The 24,421-nt window shown below is 63.2% G+C and overlaps 3 protein-coding genes across 8 annotated transcripts in view; all 3 read right to left on the reverse strand.

The window, feature by feature from the left end:
• Positions 1-7,399, reverse strand: PDLIM2 (PDZ and LIM domain 2). Its single transcript, XM_071579258.1, has 10 exons — positions 7,319-7,399; positions 5,725-5,831; positions 5,172-5,323; positions 4,750-4,819; positions 4,576-4,667; positions 4,442-4,481; positions 1,975-2,129; positions 1,536-1,681; positions 1,352-1,457; positions 1-559 (listed from the first exon to the last, which is right to left on the reverse strand). Exons 2-10 carry the CDS (start codon positions 5,815-5,817, stop codon positions 361-363), a joined length of 1,053 nt encoding a protein of 350 aa, XP_071435359.1. The 5' UTR covers positions 5,818-5,831; positions 7,319-7,399; the 3' UTR covers positions 1-360.
• Positions 7,400-7,582: 183 nt separating this feature from the next.
• On the reverse strand, positions 7,583-16,297 carry SORBS3 (sorbin and SH3 domain containing 3). Of its 4 annotated transcripts, none has more exons than XM_071579269.1 (19): positions 16,193-16,297; positions 13,534-13,666; positions 13,251-13,455; positions 12,945-13,168; positions 12,811-12,874; positions 12,616-12,730; positions 12,453-12,537; positions 12,332-12,373; positions 12,141-12,227; positions 11,214-11,269; positions 9,715-9,839; positions 9,550-9,629; positions 9,416-9,462; positions 9,143-9,257; positions 8,939-9,064; positions 8,454-8,858; positions 8,269-8,348; positions 8,080-8,186; positions 7,583-7,992 (listed from the first exon to the last, which is right to left on the reverse strand). In XM_071579269.1, the coding sequence occupies exons 2-19, from the start codon at positions 13,633-13,635 to the stop codon at positions 7,931-7,933; spliced, it is 2,127 nt and encodes a 708-aa protein (XP_071435370.1). In that variant the 5' UTR covers positions 13,636-13,666; positions 16,193-16,297; the 3' UTR covers positions 7,583-7,930. The 4 variants fall into 4 exon arrangements, with proteins under 4 accessions (XP_071435370.1, XP_071435371.1, XP_071435369.1 ...); XM_071579270.1 differs by lacking the exon at positions 16,193-16,297 and adding an exon at positions 15,489-15,529; XM_071579268.1 differs by lacking the exon at positions 16,193-16,297 and adding an exon at positions 14,770-15,125.
• Positions 16,298-17,278: 981 nt separating this feature from the next.
• Positions 17,279-24,421, reverse strand: part of PPP3CC (protein phosphatase 3 catalytic subunit gamma) — a 43,196-nt gene continuing 36,053 nt past the window's right edge. For all 3 annotated transcript variants that reach the window (XM_071579278.1, XM_071579277.1, XM_071579275.1), the window contains one exon: positions 17,279-21,866. In XM_071579278.1, the coding sequence (XP_071435379.1) occupies positions 21,691-21,866 (176 nt within the window). In that variant the 3' untranslated portion in view covers positions 17,279-21,690. The remainder of the gene's footprint in view (positions 21,867-24,421) is intronic.

Raw genomic sequence — 24,421 nt, forward strand, 5'->3', positions numbered from 1 at the left:
TGGAGCAAATATATATTATATTTATATATAATCTGGTTTAATACCTTGGAGAAACCCTTTGCAGTCAGTGTACAAGCCGTGCCAGCCCCCCTCTGGTACCCAAGTGCTCAAGCAACCCCTCTGTGTGTCCCCCCAGTGTCCCCTCTGTGACCCCCCGGGCTGAGAACTAACCCAGCTCAACACACAGACAAAGGTGAGGGTGGGTGGCTGTGGTGCATTTCCCCCCCAAAATCCCAGCCATCCCCAGCCTGGTGGTGCCCTCAGCCCCCCCCCATAACACCCCCTACCCCCAGTGGGGCTGGGGGGCTCGGGGGCTGCCCCCGATGCAGGCAGTGACTCCCCTCACACCGTGCCTGGGGCTCAGGAGTGGGGGGACACAGGAGGGGAGGGCACAGGCGCCCCTGGGGGGCCCTGGTAGCGCAGGCGGGCGTGTTTCTCACAGAACAGCTCGTCGCCCACCCAGAAGTGCCCCCTCATCTTGAGGTTGAGGCCACAGTCGGCGCAGGTGTAGCAGGAGGGGTGTCGGTACCGCCCGTCCTGGATCCGCACGGCCTGAGTGCTGGGGGACAGGGGAGGGGGTCAGCGGGGCACCCCGGGGTCCCCTCCCACCCAGGGGCACCCTCTGTGGCCCCAGGGTCCCCTCCCACCCAGGGAAACCCTCTGTGCCCCCGGGGTCCCCTCCCATCTGGGGACACCCTCACTGTGGCCCTGGGGTCCCCTCCCACCCAGGGGCACCCTCTGTGGCCTCAGGGTCCCCTCCCATGTGGGGACACCCTCACTGTGGCCCTGGGGTCCTCTCCCACCCCGGGACACCCTCTGTGGTCATGGGGTCCCCTCCCATCTGGGGGCACCCTCTGTAGCCTCAGGGTCCCCTCCCATCTGGGGACACCCTCTGTGGGCACGGGGTCCCCTCCCACCCAGGGGCACCCTCTGTGGCCCCGGGGTCCCCTCCCATCTGGGGACACCCTCACTGTGGCCCTGGGGTCCCCTCCCACCCAGGGGCACCCTCTGTGGTCACGGGGTCCCCTCCCATCTGGGGGCACCCTCTGTGGCCTCAGAGCAATGGCAGGGCTCGATTCTGCCCAGGGAACTCTGTCCCCACTCACAGCCCAGGATTAGCCCCATTTTGGCTCTGTGGCATCAATGGCAGGGACAGTTCCTGCCCTGGGACCCCCCTGTCCTGGGACTCCCCAGTCCTACTCACAGCCCGGGATCAGGCCCATTTTGGCTCTGCCAGGGGGGGTGGCAGGGATGCCCCTCCTCCCCCAGGCCCAGAACCAGCCCCTGTTTTGGCTCTGCCAGGGGGGGTGGCAGCGATGGGCCCTGCCCAGGCCCCCCCAGCCTCACTCACGCGATGCTGCTCCCGCACTTCTCACAGACGTGCAGCTTCTGCACTCCAGCCACGGGTTTGCGGGCGCTGGACGAGAGCCGGCTGGGGAAAGGGGCTGTGGGACCATCTGAGGGGGGACAGCGAGGCCATCAGGGTCCTGCCACCCCCCTGCCGGACCCTCTGACTCCCCCCGAGCCCCCGTCACCTCCTCCCTCGTCCTCCAGCGCCTCCTGGAGCAGGCGGAAGGTGCTGGATTGCCGCGGGGCCGCCCGCAGCTCCCGGTTCTCCTGCAGCATCTTGTAGACCTCCGAGTCCTCCTCCAAGCGCCTCATGGCCGGCTCCGAGCCCTGGCTGTGGGATGGCACCACGAGTGGGGAGATATTTGGGGGGGTTCCCAGCACCCGAATTCCGGGATCCACCCTCTGCACCCCCCACAACCCGCCTGCCACCTGCTCCCTCCACCCCGGGAGCTGCCACAGCCTGCCCGGCCCTCCCACGGCCCCACCTGCCTCACCCGCAGGTGACTTAACTCTTTCCACGGGCTCCCTCGGCACCCACGGGTGCCAAACCACCACGCCAGGGTGGGGGCATGGGGTTGGGGGCTTCCCTGTGTCCCCCTGCCCAGCCCTCAGCCCGCTCCGTACCTGGTGAAGGTGTTGGGAGAGGGGGAGGAGCGACGACGCTCCCTGGGCATCTCCCAGGGGGTTTGGGGGGTCCTGAGCCCTGGTGAGGGTGGGCAGGGGGCTGGAGGGAGGAGGGATCCCTGGCAGCTGTTCTGGCGGGGCAGGATTCCTCGGTCCTGGTGGGAAGAGAGAGGTGATGGTGGGCACAGCAGGTCGGGCAGGGTGCCCACAGACCCTCCCTCTCCCCCTGGGGACCCTGAGGGCGCTTGGACCAGTCCCAAGGGCTTTTCTCAAACCCTCTGGAGGGATGCAGGGATGCTCCAAGGAGCAGCTGCTTCTACTCCCATACCTGGCTGGGGTCTGCAGGACCCTGGGGAGGGGCCAGGGCAGCACCCCCATCCCACAACCCCCAGCCTGTGCCCGTCCCCTCCCCACCATCTGCTCCTGCTTAGCGGCCCCGGCCAGGCAGGAAAGAGGAATCCTGGCTAAGTGGAAGCTGCTGTTCCCGGGAGCGGCCGCCACGCAGATGTGAACCCTGGGGGCACCCCGGGATGGGGACGGGGACCCCCTGCCTGCCTGGACCCCCAGAGAGGGCTGGGGGGGCAGCCCCGGGGCTCTGTGGGGTCACGAGGAGATGAGGGGTGAGCTAAAATTAGGCCCGGGAGGCGCCTTGGCCCCGTCCCCGCCGGGGTGCAGCGCAAACCCACGCTGGGATGTGAGGAGGAAGAGTGGGATCCAAGGGCAGCCCTTCCTCCCCCTCGGGACGTTGGTGGGGGGCTTTGGGCACGGCATCTTCACAGCCCCAGCCTCGTGGTGGGGGGCTCCGGGTGGGGCAGGGACCCCCTAGGACGGGGAGGGACCCCCTGGGATGGGGAGGGACCCCCTGGGATGGGGAGGGACCTTCTGGGGCAGGGAGGGACCCTCTGGGACGGGGAGAGACCCTCTGGGGCAGGGAGAGATCCCCTGGGATGGAGAGGGACCCTCTGGGGCGGGGAGGGACCCCCTGAGATGGGGAGGGACCCCCTGGGATGGGGAGGGACCCTCTGGGACGGGGAGGGACCCTCTGGAGAAGGGAGAGACCCCCTGGGATGGGGAGGGACCCTCTAGGGCAGGGAGGGACCCTCTGGGATGGGGAGGGACCCCCTGGGATGGGTTGGGGCCCTCTGGGACAGGGAGGGACCCTGCGGGGCTGGCACCAAAGCAAACCCGGAGCTGGGGAGGAAGGAGGGAGCGGCTGGAGCAGCCAAGGGGCGGCCGGGGCTGCGGCCAAAGGCAGCCGGGAAGGGCTGCGCTCCCGGACCGCGGCGCTTCCCAATTTGGGCTTGAAAAACAAGAAAAAGAGAAAGCAGGGAGGGAGCAGAGAGGGACATGCCAAGCCCAGAGCCAGCGGCTGCCCGCGGGGATGGACGGGGCGGACATCGCGGGCATCCTGGGGCTGAGCCGGGTGGTGGAGGAGGAGGAGGAGGAGGAGGAGGAGGCATCCAGCCCCCGAGCATCCCGGCCCCACTCCTGGGGCATCCCACCGCGCCGGGGGTGCGACGGGCTGTGGGTCCCTGCCCGGCCAACACCCCAGTGCCCGGGGCTGGCGGGAGCGGGGCTGGGCCTCCCCAAACTGGTTTGGCCTCCCCAGGCTGGCGCCACTGCCAAGAGGAGCAAAACATCCCTGGGCAGGTGGCGGTGCCCGCAGGGCTGGGGGTGATGCCAGGACGGCAGGGAGGGGGCACCGGCAGTCCCTGAGGGAGAGCAGAGCTGGGCCATGGTGTGGCCAGGGGGCTGCAAAGGAGGGTGGTTTGGGGGTTCAAAAGTTGATGCTGTGGAGCTGATAAGTGGGATGGTTTGGGGGCCCAACGTGGGGTGGTTTGGGGGCTTCAAGTGGGATGGTTTGGGGGTTCAAAGTCAGATGATTTGGAGGTCCAAAGGAAGATGGTTTGGGAGTTCAAAGTGGGATGGTTTGGGAGTCCGAAGTGGGGTGGTTTGGGGGTCCAAAGGAAGATGGTTTGGGAGTCCAAAGTGGGGTGGTTTGGGGGTCCAAAGGAGGATGGTTTGGGGGTCCAAAGGTGGATGGTTTGGGTGTTCAAAGTGGGGTGGTTTGGGGGCTCAAAGGGCAGTGGTTTGGGGGCTCAAAGGGCATGGCTTGGGTGTGCAAAGGGGAGTGGTTTGGGGGCTCAAAGGACAATGATTTGAGGGTTCAAAGGGCATGGCTTGGGTGTGCAAAGGGGAGTGGTTTGGGGCTCAAAGGACAATGATTTGAGGGTTCAAAGGGCATGGCTTGGGTGTGCAAAGGGGAGTGGTTTGGGGCTCAAAGGGCAATGGTTTGAGGATTCAAAGCAGAAGGCTTAGGTTTGCAAAGCTGGGGGTTTAGGGGTTCAAAGAGGGATTGTTTGGGGCTGAAAAGGGGGTGGTTTAGTGTTGCAAAAACTGATGGTGCACAAATGCCCCCCCCAGCACCTCTGCCTGGCCCCTGCAGCCCCCCCAGCTCCCCACTCACCTGGCTGGGACAGGGGAACTCCCCCTCCAGGGGTTGTGAGCTGTGGGGACAGAATGGAGCCATCAGGGGGGCCCTGGCCCTCCCCAGACCTCTGCCCACCTCCCAGCCCCACACACTGCTGGGTCCATCCTTACCTGGCACTGTGGGGCAGGTGGGTGAGGGATGTCAGGCTGGGACTGGGGACCCTCAGGGCATCCTGGCTCTCATCCCGAATCCACAGCGTGTCCTGGGGAGGGGAGGGTGACACCAACAGCTGCCACCAACCCTGGGTGAGGGGCCAGGGTAGGCAGGGCCTGTCTGGGTCTCACCTGGACACGTGTGGCCAACCTCTCCAGTGAGGTGTCCCCGTTGGTGTGGCTGGCAGGTGGCACTGGGGACCTGGGGACCAAAGCAGAGCAGAGGGGTCTGGAATGTGTCCCAGGAGTGCTCGGCCCCCATGGAACAGCACGAGGTGACCATTCCCATCCAGGAGGTGGAAAGAGGCATCAAGTGGGCTCCCAACTGGGACCAGTTGGCCAGGTGACAGCTGCCAGCACTGCCTGGCCACGTTGGCACCTGACTCCTTAATTAGGGAGCTGGGACAGGCTCCCCTGGGGATGGCACAGCCCCGGGAGTCACCAGAGGGGAAAAACAACCAGAGCACACAGCTGGGCACCACAACCCATGTGGGGACACTGCTGGGGCCCAGCTCCAGCTCCGGGGTCTGGGCTGCCACCCCCACAGCACCCACCTCTCCACCTCCAGCTGGAGCTGCCCAGGGCTCTGCTTGATCTTGTTCTGTGCCTCCATGTTGAGCATCTCGGCCGTGCTCTCCCCGTTGATGGTGACAATGACATCCCCCGGCCGGAGGTCACCCGCAGCTGCCTTCCCATGGTCCACCACCTCCATGGAGAAGGGGCACATGGGGACAGCCCTGGTGAGCCCCCCTCACCCGAGGGGAGTGGTGCAGCACCCCCATGTGCAGCCCTTCTGCCAATCCCTGAATCCCACCCTGCTGGGATGTTCCCACCCCATGGAATCCCCGTGGCCTCGGCAGAAAAGCACCAGACCCTCTGCCAGGGGTGGGATCACGGCCCTGGAAACAACACCCGGAAACTTGGCACGGCCCTGCCCAGCCTGGGGGTGGCACTGGGCCCCTGTGCCGCCGTCGCCCGCCGGGGGCCGTTCCCACGGAGCAGGATCCCCCCAAGGACAGCAAACAGGATCCATTCCCTGGAGCAGCCCAGCACGGCGCCCGCCTGGCAGCCTCCCCCGGGCCGGGGGGCACATGGTGGGGCTCCTACCTTGGAAATGGTGATGGGCTTCCCGAAATCTCTTCCCCCGGAGATGCGGAAGCCCCAGGGGGCTGGGCCAGGCAGGGTCACAGTCACTGGCATGGCAGCGGGTGGCTCTGGGCAGGCAGGACTGTGGTCAGGGATCCCCAACACCCAGGCAGAGGGGACCCCCTCCTTTTACCCACAGACCACCCAAGAGAGGCCTCCTTGTCCCTGTTGCACCCCAAGGGTGCCCAGCATGGGGTGATGGAAACCGGCAGCGCTTTCCTTCCGGGGAGGGGACCCACGTCCTGGCGGGGTGTCAGCAGCCACCGCCGCTTCCTCTTGCTGCCCCGGGGCTGGGGCTTCCTCCCGGGGCTGCACGGGGGTCCCAGGCACCCGGTGGCGCAGCTGGGACAGCCAAGGTCATTCCCAGGGGCTGGAGCGAGGCAGGGAAGCAGCGCAGCCTTGGCGAGCAAGGCCAATGCCACAGCACGGCAGGGCCAAGCCAGTGGGGTTTGGAGGGGAGGATGTGGCAGCAAGGGACGGGTCCTGCTGCTCACCACGGGGTGGGTCTGGCACCCAGCAAGGGCCACCACCCCGAGGCCTTCATCGTGCAGCAAATCCACACCAGTAAAGAATGCCGAGGATCCCCCAGAGGTGACAGGAGGTCCCCGCGGCACCCCAGGGAGCGCAGCAGCCCCTGGCTGCGATGGGATGGATGGGAATGGGCAGTCCCATCCCCTAAATCCACACCACATCCCATCCCATCCCGCCACAGCCTGGTCGGCCCCGGCATAGCCCGGGAGAGCCGGGTACTCCACCGGGAGCCGGGCATCCCGTCCGGAACCGGGCACCTCGTCCGCAGCCGCAGGGAAGGCATGTTAAAAATCCCAAGAGCACAAAGAGGGGCTTGAGAGGCTGCCCGGAAGAATTTCCTGGGCTGGGCTTGCAGTGCCGGGAGGAAACCCCAAACCCCCTCCCCGTGCCCAGCCCCACTCAGCATCCCTGGGCAGAGAGGACTGCCGGCCTGGGGACCCCCACACCCGGCTGGGCACCAACCCCAGACCTCCAAACAGTTCTGCACCTCTTCTACAGCCCCCGCACCCCTTCTTCGTGTCCTGCAACCCTTCTCCATCCTCAGATCCTTGTCGTCTGCTCTCCACTCGGTCTCTGGCACCCCACCTGTGTCCCCGCTCCCTCCCGGCTCTGTCCTCGCCGCACAGCGATGTCTTTGTGCCCGCGGCGACTGGCGGTGCCGCCCTGGCACCCGCGGGGCGAGCGGGGGGCACGGGCGATGCCAGGAGGCGGGGGGACGTGGGGATTTGGGGACGTGGGGACCCGGGGACACAGGGACATGGGGGTTTGGGCTATGGAGACACTGGGACGTGAGGACGTGGGGATTTGGGGACATGGAGACGTGGGGACGCGGGGACACAGTGGCGGGACAGGCTGTCCGCAACCCCCTTCACCGCGCGGCGCAGCAGCACCTCGAGACCCCCGGGCACCGCGACCCCCGACGGACGGGCACTCCCGACAGCCGCATCCCGCGCCCCCCGCTCCCCCCGCACCCCGCGGTGCCCCCCAAGCCCCTGGCACCCCGCGGTACCCCCCGCGCACTCACCGGGGCGGCCGAGCCGGGCGGCCCCGCGGGGCTGCGGAGCCGAGCACAGCCCCGACACGGCGCCGCCTCCTCGGGAGGAGCCGGGCCAGGCCGGGCCGGGCTGCGGGCACGGCCCCCACCCCGCCCGACGGGGCGCACGGCACGGCTGGTCCCGCCCCGGCACCGCCCGTGGGCGTGGGGGGATCCCCGCGGCCCCACGCAGCTTCCTGCGGGACCCCCCGCCCCGCCGGCATCCCCCAGGCCCGGCACCCCCAGACTCGGGCTGGGCTGAGCTGAGCTTTAATGATGGACAAGAAGCAAAGGCGACTCCCGGACACGGACCCACACCGCGGGTCGCGGCCGTCATGGTCGGGCCCGGCACCGGCAGAGCCCTGGGGCGACCCCCGAGGCGGCGGGCACCGGGCTGAGGTGAGGAGGGGGCGTGTTAAGGCACTGGGGTGGGCGAGACCCCCCGCGCCGGGGGGATTTGTCCCTGTTAGAGGCAGCCCCATAGGGGCGGGAGGGAGCTGGAGGCACTTCATTCCCGTGCGGGGGACACTGCGGGGGCACGGGGGTGGCCACGGCGGGACACTGGGGAGCCCCCAGCCCCACCGGGGTCCCCCTGGCCGCGGGTCACACCGGCGCCACGTAATTCCCGGGAAAAGTGCCGAATTTCTGCGTCCTCCTGGACACACCTGTGGGGGATAAAGGCACGGGGAGGCGGTGAGGGGTCACGGTGGCACCTTGTCCCTGTCTCTGCCCCCATCCCGGTGGCCACGCACCCACGAACCAGCCGTCATCGCACTGCTGCATGACATCCACACGGTCCCCCTCCAGCAGCTCCAGCTCGTCGGCGTTTTGGGGCCGGTACTGGTAGAGTGCCCGGTACCTGCGAGACACAGCGTGGCCAGAGCCCAACCCCGTCACGGGTGGGGACACCGCGCCCTGGGGACACTCCTGGCCCTACTTACGGGGTCCATCGTATCTCAGAGCCGTTGTAGGACGGGGCGGGCTCGGGGCGGGTGCTGGTGGGCGCCGCCGGGGTCGCACGCTGGGGGGGGCACAGAGAGGGTGGGGGCAGCGTTCAGGGCGTCACCCGGGGTGGGGGGCACGATGCCAAAGTGGGGGATATCACACCAAGGCGGGGGGCACTCACCTGCTCGGGGGTCCAGGCTGGACGCCGGGGCTCCTGGGGGTGGGTGGCTGCGGGCTGTGGGGGGCTGGCAGAGGCCAGCAAGGGGCTCGGGGTGCCAGTGTGGGGCAGCTTTGGGGAGCAGGGGAAGGTGACACCGAGGTGCCCACCTGTCACCCCGGGACCCCGCTCTGCTGCCCGAGGGGAGCTGATGGGAGTGTTGGGGATCCGAGGAGCGGGCGAGCGCTGCAGGGAGGGGGACCTGGCGGGGCTGGGCGAGGTGGGGATGTCCTCAGGAGTGGCTTTGACCCGCGGCTCCTTCAGCACCTGGACGTAGGTGGCAGGGAAGATTCCCTGGCGGCTGGTGCCCGAGATCCGCCCCTCGTACCAGTTCTCATCCACCCGCCGCACCAGACAGATCCGCTCGCCCTGCCGCGGGGAGGAGGGGCTGGGTCAGCATGGGACGGCACGGAATGGCACGGAATGGCACGGGAAGGCACGGTGGGTACCTTGCGGAAGGAGAGCTCGACGTGCAGCTCCCCTCGGAAGTTGTAGAGCGCCAGTGCCTCGCCGTACTCCAGCACCTGGAGGGTGGGCGCCTTGATGGGCTTGGGCACCTCCGTGGGGGGCAGGATCTGGGTGGAACACACGGGTGAGGGGCAGTGCCAGGTCCCCCCAGCCCCGCTGTGCCCCCTCCACCACCCTGGGCTCACCTCCACGTAGTTGGAGGGGAAGATGCCCACGCGGCCGTGGTGCTCGCCCTCCAGCCAGTTCCGGTCCACCTCCTTATGGATGTAGACGATGTCCCCCTTCTGCAGCGTCAGCTCCCTGCAAGGGACAGTCTCACACCTGCCTGGGGGGCACGGGCCTGTCCCCAGCCTGGCTGGCAGGGCCACCCTACACCCTGGAGCTCCCCAATCCTCATCCATTCCCCAGGGAGCACGGCAGGACCCCCAGGAGTGACCCCCAACAGCAGCAGCGCTTACTTGGGAGACTCAGCTTGGAAGTTGAACTTGAGGCGAGCAGCTTTCATCTGGAGAGGGACAGGAGCAGTTACAGGGAGACTCCCCCATCCCAGCTATCCCAAATCCCACATGGGATGGGACCATCCTGGCCTCACCTTCTTCTCTTCCCTCTTGACAGTCTCTGCAGGGTCCCCCATGTCAGGCAGGCTGGGGAGGGTCTCTGGCCTGAGGGTGTCTGCAGAGAGCGGGGTGTCACCAGCTGGTGGGGGCATGGGGTGCCCCACGGTTGGTGGGGGCCTGGGGGGCTCAGGGGGGCTCACCTCTGGTGGGGACTGCCCGGCCCCGGTCACTGGCCAGCCCCAGGACACCCTGCTCCATGCCAGGGCTGGCGGGTGAGCGGTGGGTGACAGGGGGGCTCCGCAGCTGGTGGGGGGACAGGGGGCTCCTGTGGGGTGACAGTGGCTCAGGGTAGGGCTGAGCCCCCACGTCCAGCCCTGCTGCCATGAACCCTCCCTGCCCCAACTCTGCTGTCCTCACGGGCAGGACCCCTGTGCACCACAGACCAGGATACTGGGATCCTCCAGGATCCCTGTATCCCATGGATCAAGACCCCTGGGTGCCATAGATAAGGATATCAGGGTCTGTCAGAACCCCTGTATCCCATGGATCAGGACTCCTGGGTGCCATGGACCAGGACGCCAGGGTACCCCAGGACTACGACCCCTGGGTCCCACTGATCAGGATCCCAGAGATCAGGATCAGGTCCTGGGATCCTCCAGGACCTCTGTATCCCATGGATCAGGACTCCTGGATGCCATGGACCAGGATGCCAAGGTACCCCAGGACTAGGACCGCTGTGCACCACAGATCAGGACAGTGGGATCCTCCAGGATCCCTGTATCCCATGGATCAAGACCCCTGGGTGCCATGGATCAGGATGCCAGGGTACCCCAGGACTACGACCCCTGGGTCCCCCAGGACCAGGACACCAGGTTGTCCTGCGTGCATCCCTCCAGGATCCCATTCCAGAGGCAGCCAAGCGGGACAGGTCCAAAGTTTCCCGGCAGTGCCGGCAGCACGTCCGTCCCTGCCGCAGCCGAGCAGGAAGCACCGAGCAGGAGAGCGCCGGGGAGGGCGGGCTGGCTAATGGATAACCCCGCTCTGGGGGGCACTTAAAGAGCCCCAAATGCCCCCCCAGGACGGAGGAGGGGCTGGGCAGGGGGGCAGCCATCCCTCCCTGTGCGCCCCTGGGGGTTACAGCAGGTCCTACAAGAAGCGGAGCTCCTGTTTGTTTGTTTTCCTCCTGCTGCCGGAGCAGAGACGGGTCCGTGGGAACAACCCCGGGGTGCCCACCCAACCTCAGGGTGCCAACCCCATCCCGAGGTGCCAACCCCATCCCGGGGTGGCCCAGCACGCTGTGGCACAGCTGTCCCCTCCCTGTGCCCGCGGGGACACGGGCGGTGGGAATCCAAGCGCCGTCACCTCCCCTGGGACGGAGCCAAACGCCGGGACACGGTGTCCCTTCTGCGGGGACGGGGGAAAGGGTCAGCCCCGTCCCACCCTCCGGGCAGCCCGCCCGGCGCCGGGGCCCCCACCCGTGCCGGGGCGTGGGGGGGACCAGGGGGCCAGCGGTGCCACGGGGGGTCCGCGGGGATCCACGGGAATCCCAAGGGGGATGTCTGGAGCCTCCCACCCCGCCGGGACGCTGGAGGGACAGCCCGCCTGCCACCCCCAGCGCGGGGTCCGGCCCCGCACCCCGAGAGGGGTCCCGGCAGGGGGGTTTGCGGTTCGGGGGCGCGGGAGCAGCCGCTGAACTCACCGAGCAGCCGGGGAGGCCGGAGCAGGGGAGCGAGCGGTGGGAGCAGCCGCCGGGCTCTGCCGGGAGGGGCGGGAGGGGGTGGGAGAGAAAAATTAATCATCCAGGAGGCCGAGTCTCGGCGGGAAGCGAAGGAGTCCAGCTCGGCTGCGCCAATAACCGCCGGACAGACGGACGGGCTGGGTCCTAGAGTCCCACGGCCGCGGCTCCGGGCGGCTGAGGAGCCGTGCGTGGATCCAGATGTGTGTGCATCCAGATGTGCATGGACCCAGAGGGGCGGGCACGGAGTTGTGCACACACCCAGATGCGCCTGCAGCAGCAGCTTGCTGGGCATTCATCCAGATGTGCAGCCACCCAGCCATGCACACATCCAGCGGTGCGTGCATCCAGATGTGCATTCAGGCAGTTGGGCATGGGTGCATCCAGATGTGCACAAATCCAGTGGTGCATTCAGGCAGTTGGGCATGGATACATCCAGATGTGCAGGAATCCAGCCATGCATGCACCCAGCCCTGCATTCATCCAGATGTGCACACATCCAGCTGTGCATTCATACAGTTGTGCATGGGTGCATCCAGATGTGCACAAATCCAGTGGTGCATTCAGGCAGTTGGGCATGGATGCATCCAGATGTGCAGGAATCCAGCCCTGCATGCACCCAGCCCTGCATGCATCCAGATGTGCACACACCCAGCCATGCATCCTTGCAGCTATGCAGGAATGCATCCAGATGTGCATGAATCCAGCCATGCACACACCCAGCCCTGCATTCATCCAGATGTGCACACATCCAGCCCTGCATCCCACCACATGCATGGCCAAGCCTTGCACAAAGGCCATGCCCACAGCTGGCCGTGCCCACAGCTGGCCGTGCCCACCCCATCAGCCCTAAATGGGGACAAGGGGCACCTGACAGGGGGTTGGGGTTACCTGTCTGGGGGTCCGGCGCGTCTCCATGTTCCTCATGTCCTTGTCCAACTCCTCACTGAGCTGCTCCAGCTCCTGCTCCAGCAGCACCTGCGTGGGCAGGATGGGGCTGTGGCGGGCCAGGCTGGCACTGCCCATGGTCAGCTGGCCCCCCACTGCCACTCCTGGCCCCCCACCTGCCACTGTCCCCTTACCTCAATGGACTGAGCCCGCACTGGCCGTGCTGCTGCCACGGGCTGGAAAGGGCAAGGGACTGATTAGGGGTGTGCCCATCATGTTGCCCACCACCATCCCTCTGTGCCAGGACCTCCCTACCTGCTCCAGTGGTGAGAATTTCCCAGGTTCATAGTCAAAAATGCTGCCAGGCTCTGCAGTGGCACCGGTGTCACCCCAGCGGGTCCTGAGGGGAGGCAGGAGGGGCTCAGCCCCCATAGCCCCCCACCCCAACAGGGCACCTACATCCCTGTGCCACACTCACCAGTCCATCCCATTGGGCATCCCGGGGGGCTGGGCCGGTGCCGAGCCCCTCCTGCGTGGCTTAGGGGGCGATGGAGGTGCCGTGGCAGGGCAGGGATGGGTGTCCCAGTCGGGCTCTGTGGACAGAGGAGGTGAGCAGAGTGCCACGCTGTGCCACACTGTGCCACACTGTGCCAACCCGCACACCTGGGCTCACCTGGCAGCTTGCGGTGGATCTGCCGGAACATGCTGCGATACCAATCCCGGGGGCTGTCGACACTCTGGGGGGACACACTGGGGTGGTGAGGGGACAACAGGGGGGTGGCACCCCAGCCCTGTGCCCCGACTCACCGAGCGGGAGGCGATGGGCATCCCTGTCTCATCCACGGGCCCGATGCCATCGTACTTCACCCAGCGCCGCTCACGCCGCTTGCTGTCCTTGGTCCAGGTGGCCGACCAGCCCGGGGGGCACAGGCGGGTGGGGGGAGCCCCTGGGCTGGGCGTGGGGCCGGTGGGCACTGGGGTGGTGGGGGCTTTCACCTCCTTGGCTGGCCAGGTCTGGTACCACTCATTGACTGGGGACAAGGTGGGCATCACTCAGGGGGGCATCGCTCAGGGGAGCCCACGGGGTGGCCACAAGGATGTTCAGGGCTATACCTGAGTTCTTGGGCTCTGAGTTCTTGGGCTCTGAGTTCTTGGGCTCTGAATTCTTGGGCTCTGAGTTCTTGGGCTCTGAATTCTTGGGCTCTGAATTCTTGGGCTCTGAGTTCTTGGTGCCACGAGTCTCTGGGTCATAGAAGTGGAAGTTCAGGGTGTTGGAGCCGCGGTGGTGGATGATGGGAACCTGTGGCACAAGGAGGGGCTGGCACAGGGGCAGTGTGGGGTGGGGGGCAAAGAGAGGGAAGGATGCAGCCCCCCAGATCCCCCCAGCCCCACTCACCCGTGTCACCGTGTGCTGAGGGGGCACCTGCAGGGGTGGGTGCAAAGTGGGGACATCCTGCATGCCCAGCTTGGTGTCTGGGGGCAGGAGTCGGCCCTCCATGGTCCGGTGATGCCCTGGGGCTGTCTGTGTCCTGTCAGGAAAGTGGCTTTAGCCATGGAGTGTTCCATATCCCTGTTTTTTGGACATCCAGGGAGTCCCATCCCAGCTCCATCCCCACTGCCAGAAGGGTGACAATCACCACAGTGGGGTGACAACCACGGTGCCACAGTCCCAGGTTAGGGAGTCTCACGGTGCCATGGAAAGCAGCTGTTCCCGGTTGGAACCAGCCCTGGCACAGCTCCCCAGGTGTTCTCCATGTGGATCCACACCCACCCACCCCTCTCCCCGCCCCGGCTCTGCACGGATGGATCCAGCCCTGCTTTCTCTGCGGGGAGAACACGCCCGGAGCGGGTCAGGGCGATGGCTGTGCCATGTTCCCATCACCTTGGCATCCCGGCACGGTGCCCTCCCGCCCGGGCACGTGGCGGCAACTGCGTCGCCCGCCCGGGAGAGCTGCCAGGGCCGGGAACACGACAGGGCAGAAATATTTCCCCCGCCCTGCAGCGCAAACAGGGAGGGAGAGGGGACGGAGAGGGACGAGGCGTCGGGAACGCGCGGCCGGGAGGGCAGAGCCCTGAGTCACCACAGCACGGCTCGGCACGGCTCGGCACGGGGGCTTCTAGGGGGGCCGGGACCCCCGGAGCGGCTCCCGGCACCGGCGACGCAGGTCGCCACCTGTGTCCTGGCTCGTCCCCACATCGGTCACCGCCCCCGGCGCTCACAGATGCCCCCCAGGGCCAGACCCCTCCTCAAACAGGGCAGCCTGGGGGGCTGCCAGGGGAGTGCCAGCCCGGCGCGGTGCTCTGTGTGTGTGTGACCCCCAAATCGGGCTGCGGACCCCTGAGCTCTTTGCTCCCCGCAGCGCCGATGGCTTCGCAGCCCTAAGGGTGTAATTAATGGTAATGACCCTCCGTGGGGAAACCGAAGCTTTGGGAACGATGTGCCCCAGGGAACTGAAAGTGGGGTGCAGATTCCCCACCACCCCAGGGCACCCCAAAAACCTCCCCCCCACTCCCAGCGCAGCGCCCACGCGGGGCTCGCCCCCATCCTGCCCCTCGGAGTGTCCCCCAAACCTGGCCCAGGGGGGCTCCTCCGGGCGCCCCCTCCTCTCCGGCCCCCCCAGCCAGCTCTTACCTCTTGGGTGGTGCCAGCGGGGACCCCCGGGGAGCGCCGCGGGTTTGGGGAGCCCCGGGGGGGAGCGGGACGGAGCTGCGAGCGGCAGGGAAAGAAAATCCACGGCACGGACTTTGCCGGGAGAAGAGCGGGGGGATCTCAGCCCATCGCGGGGGACTGGCAGGGAAAGCCCCCCGAGAGCATCCCGCGGGTGATCAGGAGCCACCTCCACCCCGGCGCGGGGTCCCCGAGAGCCCCGACCCCCCTGGGCTGCGATGAACCCCCCCGAGCTCCAGCGCTCCCCGCTCTGGAGCGGGGCCGGCCCATTCAGAGTTTCCAGTGACATTTCCAGGGATGGGATCCAGGGAAAGGAGCCAGGAGGCTGAACTCATCCCACGCCCCGCGCACGCGTTCCCGCACACCCGGCCCCCCGCTTACGAAACGGGGCGAGCCCGGCGGCGCCAGCCCCCTGTCGCGATGGAGATGGGGACCTGGGGGGAATTTCTGGGAGAAAAGCGCTGGCCGGAGGTCAAGACCGAGTGGGGAGTGGGATCTGTGCTCCCGTGGCCCCCCAAGCCCCGGGACGGGGGATCTGGTGAGAGCAGAGCTCCCATCCCTGTTGCCACCCACTTTCCCATGAGTGACGCTCCATCCACTCCATCCCTGAGGAATCTGGGCACTGGAGACTCCCATGGAACACCCCCGTGCCCTGCTCTGTGGGTGCCCCCTATCCCACTCACCCTCTCCAGCAGCGCCTGCACCCTCCACTCACCCGCCGGCCACTTCCTGCTCCCCAGAACTGCTGACACCCCCAAAACGGGGCTGCATCAGCCCTTCCTCTATCCCGTGAGCTCCTCGTGAGCTCCCGCGGGGATGGTGGCTCAGCTGCCACCCCTCGGTCCCCATCAAACCACCCGTCCCCTGCCGCTGGGGGCGAGGGGGACCATGGCAGAGCGATATCTGGCTGCGATGCTGCACCCAAGGGACACTGGGGACATCGGGGACATCGGCGACATTGGGGACATCGGGGACACGGGCGGGTGTCCTTCCCATTGCCGCAGCCCTGGGGAACGCAGCCGCCACCCAATGCCATGGGAAGGGGGCAGCTCCTCGGTGCCAGCTGGGGACACCGCGGGGAGGGCACAGGTTGGGGACAGAGGCTGATCCTGCTGGAAAAACTCGGGGTGACAAGGGCAGGGAGGGCAACAGCGCTGGGGGGAAGGCGGGGGCACTCAGGAGAGGGTTAAACCCTGCGAGAGGACCCCAAACCCCATCCCTGCTCTCAAGGGGTAACGAACCCCTCCATGTCACCTCCAGGTCCCCTCTAGGCCACCAAGTGACATCTCCGGAGGTCGCAGCACCCGTTGGCGATGTGGGGAGCAGCTCCTCAGCCACCGCAGCCCAGCCTGGGGTGCCAACACCCCCCAACCAAGCTCCGACTCACCTCCCCGTCCCCTTGCCCGGCGAGGAGCCTCCAGCGCCGGCCCTGCCTCGGTCCCTCCCTCCCCGCGGCTCCAGCACCAGCCTCCGCTCGCAGATAAATATTTAACGCGCAGCCCGGGCCGGGATTAACAAAGGGCGAGTGTTTCCTGTTTGCTCAGCGCGGCGATGCCAGCCGGGAGCGCGCGGCCGGCCCCAGGGATGCTCCCAGGGATGCTCCCATGGTCAGGGATGTGCCGGAGTGCCCCCGGTGCAGAGCGCGGGGTCCGGGAGCGATGCTGGGATGGGGAAGGGAACTGGGGGCCACCCCAGGTCTGTGGGAACACCCAGGAAAAGGGTGGGAGAGCCGGAGCATCCTTTGCCGGTCACGCCCTGGATGCATCCGGAGGTTGAGGACAGGGAATGCCGTCAGGAGAACAGGTGGGAGACAGAGAGCACGTGGTGAGCCGAGCGCGAGGCGAGAGGTGGGAATTCCCGAGGGAGGGAAAAGGTGCTGTGGTTGGTGTAACACACTGGAGACTTCCAGAGCTGATTGTCAATGTTTGGCTGTCCCTGTGGCAGAGGGATGGATCCCAGATGTGGCAGCCACAGCTGGGAGGCACAGCAGGGAGGGAGCAGGTGATGCTGGAGCAGAGAGGGCTGCGGGAACCACCTCCTGCCCCAGGGAGGGTGGGAATCCCAGGCAGGAACCAGGTCAGCCCTGGAGCTGAGACCCATCCAGATGGATCCCAGCCAGCCCGACCCCAGGGTGTGGTGGGAGCACCTCTGGGTGTGGAGGGAGCACCTCTGGGTGTGGAGGGAGCACCTCCCAAAAGCAACAAGGAAGGAACCAGGGGTGAAACAAGAGCTGGCACATCCCCTCCTCTTCCCCCTGGCACCCAGGAGGGTTATTTGCCCAGGGAAGGACGAGGAGGAGGATGTGAGAGCTCTCCAAACCCACCCACGTGTGCCCACATGCCAGAGGTTGGGAAACACCACCTGGGCATTGCCCCGACCTTGGAGAGGCTGGAAAAGCCCTCAAATCCCTCCTCCCAACAGCACCCCACGAGCCAGACCCCCTTTACCCCCAAAAAACCACAGTGGAGCCAAGTGACTGTGTCAATTTTTATCTTTTTTTTTCTTTTTTTTCCTCCTTAAAGATGACTCCGATTTACATCGAGACAGTTCTAACAAATTCATTCCTTGTTTCACAAAAAAAAAAATTATATTAAATAATTTCTGCCAATAAATAACATTTTCACCATTTGTTTGTTTTTTTTCTTTCCTTTTAACAGAACTAAAAAAAAAAAAAAGAAAAAAAAAAGCAAGAAATAAAAATAAAAATTAAAAAGGAGGCAGTCTCCAGGCAACGGGCGTACGATCCTTCACCATCCCTGCACCCCCAGGGGGCTTCAGGTCCTCCCTGGCTGAGGTTGGTGGGATCTGCAGCCCACCCAGCTCACCTGGCCAGGTGGGATCTATGCCAGAGGCAGCCAGGGAGGTTCTCCCAATCCCAAAAATAAAATTAAGCTTGAACTCAACCCACCACCCGCCCCATTGCCGACTCCCCTCCTTGGACATGCACCTTGCTAGAACATGCAAAAAAACCCAGGCTGTGGGGACGTGGGGGCTTCCCTGGATTTGGGGGGTCCCTCGGGGAGGTGGGGGCTCCCCCAAGGCCGGTGGGTTTCCCAGAATCCCAGTTGTCCAAGCTCCAGGTGGCAGCCGGGGAGGGGAAGGGACGGGCGGGAGCTCCGAGATGAGGGGCCTCGAGACATGCACAGCTCTGAGGCTCCGGGTTTGGGGGGAAAGGAGGAGGAAAAGGGGAATTTGGGGGGAAAGGAGGAGGAAAAGGGGAATTTGGGGGGGGTTTAGGATTTATTTTTTTTTGGTTTGCCATGGTGGGAGTCAGGACAGGGAGTCCTGCTCCGAGGTTGTTATCACCATCTTCCCCAGGAGTGGATGGATGGGGGATCTTGGTGCTGGGGCAGGGAAAGCTCTGCATTCCCACCAGGATGCCAGCATGGGTCATTAACTGAGGGGGTAATTAGCACCCAGAGCCCCACTGCTGCTCCTCATTCCCCTGGGAACTGGTTTAAAGGGAAGAGGGGACCTGGAAGTGTGACATCCTTGTGGCTCCTGGCACAGGGCACAGGGAAGGGAACATCCAGCCCTTGGCCACCTTCTCCAGGGCTGGGACAACCAACATCCATCCCTTGGCCACCTTCTGCAGGGCTGGGACAACCAACATCCAGCCCTAGGCCACCTTCTCCAGGGCTGGGACAACCAACATCCAGCCCTGGGCCACCTTCTCCAGGGCTGGGACAACCAACATCCAGCCCTGGGCCACCTTCTGCAGGGCCAGGGCAACCAACATCCATCCCTTGGCCATCTTCTCCAGGGCCAGGACACTGGGAAGGTGGAGCCCCACCAGCTCCAGGAACAGAAGGACCAACATCCAGCCCTTGGCCACCTTCTGCAGGGCCAGGGCAACCAACACTGAGCCTCTGGACACCTTCTGCTGGTCCAGGACACTGGGAAGCTGCAGCCCTACCAGCCCCAAGGATTAGAGGGGACCAACATCCAGCCCTTGGCCACCTTCTCCAGGGCTGGGACAACCAACATCCATCCCTGGGCCACCCTCTGCAGGGCCAGGGCAACCAACACTGAGCCCTGGGCTACCTTCTCCAGGGCTGGGACAACCAACATCCAGCCCTGGGCCACCTTCTCCAGGTCCAGGACACTGGGAAGGTGGAGCCCCACCAACCTCAAGGATTGGAGGGGACCAACATCCATCCCTTGGCCACCTTCTGCAGGGCCAGGGCAACCAACATCCATCCCTTGGTCACCTTCTGCAGGGCCAGGGCAACCAACATCCAGCCCTTGGCCACCTTTTCCAGGTCCAGGACACTGGGAAGCTGCAGCCCCACCAACCTCAAGGATTGGGGGTGATCAACATCCATCCCTTGGCCACCTTCTCCAGGGGTGGGACAACCAATATCCAGCCCTTGGCCACCTTCTCCAGGGGTGGGACAACCAATATCCAGCCCTTGGCCACCTTCTGCAAGGCCAGGGCAACCAACATCCAGCCCTTGGCCACCTTCTGCTGGCCCAGGACACTGGGAAGCTGCAGCCCCACCAGCCCCAGGAATGGAGGGGCAGCTCTGAATCCCCCAAAGCACAAAGTCCAAAGGGATTTTGGGGAGAGGGAACTGGTGATGCCGGAGCAGGAGGGTTGGGGGACAAACTGGCAGCAAAGCAACCCCCCTCTGGGCGATTCCCCCCCTGGTTGGGGAAGGGGGTGCCAGGCTCGGGGTCCCGCGGTTCCCATCCCAAATTTCCCGACTAAAAACCTGCTGCTTGGGTGAGATCCCAGCCTGGGTCAGCACAACACGCCCGAACATGCACGGGCAGCACCTGGCACGGTCTGTGCGCTCGGATACCACACACGGGCTCACGGCGATCAAAGGAGGCCCCTAAAGAACAAAGAATACTCACAGACAAAGGCAATTTGGCCCCAGGGCGCGGGTGGGGGGAGGGAAGCTCGTTCCAAACATCTCGCACTTTTTGCAAAGCAGTGGGCGTGTTAAAAAGAAAAAAAAAAAAAGGGAAAAAGGGGGGGAAAAAAAAGAGGGAAAAGTGGAGGCATGTGACTGGTGGAAAGCCGGTGGTTTGCTCATGGAATCCTAAGGAGCTGGTGTGGAATTAAGTGACGTAGGATGCTAAGATGGTCTGAAAGCTTCCTGCAAAGTTGCTGTTTTTCCTCTCACAAAGGGAAGACAGCAAGATCCAGAGGAACAGTTGTTGGCAAAGATTCCTTGGGAGAGGCTCGGCCCAGCTTGGGAAAAGGTGGGAAAGAAGGGAAAGCTGGTCAGGGCTTTGCTGGGACTCCGGGCAGTGGATGAGGCTCACATGGCATTGGGAAGGGAATGGGAATCTCACAGAATGGGAATCTCACAGAATGGGAATCTCACAGAATGGGAATCTCACAGAATGGGAATCTCACAGAATCCTTCTCCAAAGGAAACAGGAACAGATCCATTCTCCAAAATCCCTGACACCACACAGGGGGTGTCCCCTGGGAGCCCCTGGAGATCCCTCTCCAGCACTGCACAAACACCCTTCCAAAAATTCCCACCAGATCCCACAAAATCCTTCTCCAAAGGAAACAGGAACAGATCCATGCTCCAAAATCCTGACACCACACAGGAGTGTCCCCTGGGAGCCCCTGGAGATCCCTTTCCAGGACTGCACAAACACCCTTCCAAAAATTCCCACCAGATCCACCTGGCTCCCTCTCCCAACCCCCTCCTGTCAAACCTCCCTGCAGCCAAGGGGAGGGATGTGCTTCCCAAACTGGGGGGTGCCTTGTAACCAGCACATCTCCCAAAAACCAGCAGCATCCCCACACAGCTTCTCCCAGATTTTTATCTGGCTGCTGGGAAAGGCTGAGGTGCCTTTGGAGTCAGAGGAATAACCACGGGGTAACAGGGGGTGACACCCAAGTCACCCACAGTGAGTGAAAGACCCCCAGAATGCACCCCAGGGGACAGGGAGGTGACACTGGGGGGGCCTCACCCCAAACTGACCAGCAAGGGCTGATTCCAGAGCTGGAAACAGGGAATGGCAGCATGTGATAGTGGGATAACAGGGGGTTTGTATTCCCCAGGTTATAAACCAACCCCTTTTCCTTTAAAATTCAGGCCTGGCAGCTTTCCCAAAGATCATCAGACAGCAGAGATAATTCCTCTGCTCTGAATCAGAGCAATTCCCAAGGGAATTCTGCTGCAAAGTGGCTGCTCCGAGTCAGAACAGCCCGGGAAGAGCCACAACAAGGGGCAGCACTTCCCCCACCTGCCTTCCCCTTATTTTTTGTCTGGGATTCCACTGGAATGAAGCTGAATTCCTGAAGGAAAAGGTGCTGGGACTGATATAACACCCTGGAGTCCTTCAGAGCCAATCCTGGCTGTCACCCTGGAAAAGGGATGGATCTCAACAAAGTGCCTTCCAGGGAATTGTTGCTACAGCAGCAGCTGCAGGTAGGGAAGGACTTGAAAACAACAGGAAAATCTGGGAAGAAAACAGGTGTGAAAAGGAAAACCAACCCAACCCTATCCTGAAGGGAAGGCCAACTCCAAATTGTCCCAAAGCCAACGACCCAAGTTGCCTGGTTTGACTGGTTTTGGTTTCTTTTAATCCCCTCCTCACAGAGGTTTGGCCTCTCAGGGAGGGCAGCTGGACAGCACAACATTCCCGGGATGCACCAGCAGTTGGATTGGTTTCTAAATTAAAAAAAAAAAAAAATGGCCGTTTTTTATATATATTGAACATAAATAAAAAAAAAAAACAAATTACAAAATGGTCGCCCTTCCTCACAGAACGGATGCGAACTGGATTTATGGACGTGCCTCCAGGTGACGTTGGTTTCTCCCCCCCCTCGCCCCCACCCCACCCCGATAATAAATAAATAAAATTCATGAAGTTTTGGATCCTTTAGTGGTGCAGGTTTGGGCGCCGGGAGCGTTACTGGGACTTCTTCCCTGTGCCGTTCTTGTCCGCAGAGTTCGAGGTTACCAAGTTCACGGGCCCGTCCGAGTGCAGCGAATCCTTGCGCGGGGGCATCCGCTCGTTGATCCGGTCCAGCCCTCGCGCCTCCTCGAAGCTGCGGATCTTGTGCTGGGGGGAGAATCCACGGATGGCTGCGGGAGAAGGGAGCAGGAGGAGGAGAGGGTTATTCCCAGCCAGGGATTCCCGGGAGGAGCCCTTGAGCGCGAGGCAGACACCAAGGGACAGTCAGAGGGACGGAAAGCAGCTGTCTGGGTTTGGGATCCAGGGGGAAGGTTTGGGTTTGGGATCCACCCTCTGGAGCCACAGGGAAGTTTTGGGTGGTGGGTTTGGGTATGGGATCCACAGGGAAGTTTTGGGTTTGGGATCCACCCTGTGGAGCCACAGGGAAGTTTGGGGTGATGGTTTTGGGTCTGGGATCCACAGGGAAGGTTTGGGTGGTGGTTTTGGGTTTGGGATCCACCCTGTGGAGCCACAGGGAAGGTTTGGATGGTGGTTTTGGGTCTGGGATCCACAGGGAAGGTTTGGATGGTGGGTTTGGGTTTGGGATCCACCCTGTGGAGCCACAGGCAAGTTTTGGGTGGTGGGTTTGGGTATGGGATCCACAGGGAAGTTTTGGGTTTGGGATCCACCCTGTGGAGCCACAGGGAAGGTTTGGGTGGTGGGTTTGGGTATGGGATCCACAGGGAAGTTTTGGGTTTGGGATCCACCCTGTGGAGCCACAGGGAAGTTTGGGGTGATGGTTTTGGGTCTGGGATCCACAGGGAAGGTTTGGGTGGTGGGTTTGGGTTTGGGATCCACCCCGTGGAGCCACAGGGAAGCTTTGGGTGGTGGGTTTGGGTATGGGATCCATAGGGAAGTTTTGGGTTTGGGATCCACCCTCTGGAGCCACAGGGAAGTTTGGGGTGGTGGGTTTGGGTATGGGATCCACAGGGAAGTTTTGGGTTTGGGATCCACCCTGTGGAGCCACAGGGAAGTTTTGGGTGGTGGGTTTGGGTATGGGATCCACCCTGTGGGGCCACAGGGAAGTTTTGGGTGGTGGGTTTGGGATCCACCCTGTGGAGCCACAGGGAAGGTTTGGATGGTGGTTTTGGATCTGGGATCCACCCTGTGGAGCCACAGGGAAGTTTGGGGTGATGGTTTTGGGTCTGGGATCCACAGGGAAGGTTTGGGTGGTGGTTTTGGGTTTGGGATCCACCCTGTGGGGCCACAGAAGTTTTGGGTGGTGGGTTTGGGTATGGGATCCACCCTGTGGAGCCACAGGGATGTTTTGGGTGATGGTTTTGGGTCTGGGATCCACAGGGAAGTTTGGGGTGGTGGGTTTGGGTTTGGGATCCACCCTGTGGAGCCACAGGGAAGGTTTGGATGGTGGTTTTGGGTCTGGGATCCACAGGGAAGGTTTGGGTGGTGGTTTTGGGTATGGGATCCACCCTGTGGAGTCACAGGGAAGTTTTGGGTGATGGTTTTGGGTATGGGATCCACAGGGAATTTTTGGGTTTGGGATCCACCCTGTGGGGCCACAGAAGTTTTGGATGGTGGTTTTGGGTTTGGGATCCACCCTGTGGGGCCACAGGGAAGTTTTGGGTTTGGGATCCACCCTGTGGGGCCGTGGGGGGGTTTTGGGTGGTGGTTTTGAGTCTGGGATCTACAGGGAATTTTTGGGTTTGGGATCCACCCTGGGGGCTGTGGGGGGGTTTTGAGTGGTGGTTTTGGGTCTGGGATCCACAGGGAAGTTTTGGGTTTGGGATCCACCCTGTGAGGCCACAGGGAAGTTTTGGGTGATGGTTTTGGGTATGGGATCCACAGGGAAGTTTTGGGTTTGGGATCCACCCTGTGGAGCCACAGGGAAGTTTTGGGTGATGGTTTTGGGTATGGGATCCACAGGGAAGTTTTGGGTTTGGGATCCACCCTGTGAGGCCACAGGGAAGTTTGGGGTGGTGGTTTTGGGCTTGGGCTCCACAGGAAAGTTTTGGGTGGTGGGTTTGGGAATTGATGCTGTGGTGCAGGTGGGAATTATGGCACCAAAGTTTAGTGTTGAACCACAGCAAATTTGGCCACTAAGAGCCTCTCTTAGGAATAGTTTGGGTTGGAAGGGAGCTTAAAATCATCTCATCCCACCCCTGCCATGGGCAGGGACACCTTCCACCATCCCTGGTTGCTCCAGTCTGGCCTTGGACACTTCCAGGGATTGGGCAGCCACAGTTTTGGGCAACTTGTGCCAAGGATTTCTTCCCAACATCCCACCTAAATCCTTTTTTAAATCCAGTAGCAGGAATTTGAAAAGAACCAGACAAGTGCTTGCTGTCCCCAGAGAGTGAAATCTCAGGAAAAATTCAAAGCTGAAAAACACCATACTAAAAAATAATAATTCTACAAAAAAAAAAAGCCAAACCAGACCGACAGAACAGACACCACCACAAGGCTCTGAACTCCGACACAAACCACACACTGCAACACCAGGAGAGGGAACAGCTAATCCTTGGATCACAAAGGCGGAATTCTTGCATGACCAGGAGACACATGGGCAGTTTTGGGGGGATGGATCCCCCTGAGGGAATTCCCATCTCTGTTCCATCACTGGCTGAGCACGTCCATCCAGAGCAAATGTGAAACTTCTTTGTGTTACACATAATTTAAGGAAAAGGGGGTTGTGCCAAACCTTTTACAAGGACTTGGCTGCTTTACAAAC

Source organism: Pithys albifrons, chromosome 29 (assembly GCF_047495875.1).
Source record: "Pithys albifrons albifrons isolate INPA30051 chromosome 29, PitAlb_v1, whole genome shotgun sequence".
NCBI lineage: Eukaryota > Metazoa > Chordata > Aves > Passeriformes > Thamnophilidae > Pithys > Pithys albifrons.

Bases quoted from the DNA above. Each gene is read 5' to 3' on its own strand.
- PDLIM2 (XM_071579258.1), bottom strand. From the start codon at position 5,817: ATGCCAGTGACTGTGACCCTGCCTGGCCCAGCCCCCTGGGGCTTCCGC. The intron at 2,130-4,441 runs GTGAGTGGGGAG...TCTTCCCACCAG, and splicing joins AGTTCCCCTGTCCCAGCCAG to GACCGAGGAATCCTGCCCCG. The intron at 1,682-1,974 runs GTACGGAGCGGG...GCCATCCCACAG, and splicing joins TCTCCCAACACCTTCACCAG to CCAGGGCTCGGAGCCGGCCA.
- SORBS3 (XM_071579269.1), bottom strand. From the start codon at position 13,635: ATGGAGGGCCGACTCCTGCCCCCAGACACCAAGCTGGGCATGCAGGAT. The intron at 9,258-9,415 runs GTAAGCGCTGCT...TGTCCCTTGCAG, and splicing joins TTCCAAGCTGAGTCTCCCAA to GGAGCTGACGCTGCAGAAGG. The intron at 8,859-8,938 runs GTACCCACCGTG...TCCCCGCGGCAG, and splicing joins TCGAGCTCTCCTTCCGCAAG to GGCGAGCGGATCTGTCTGGT.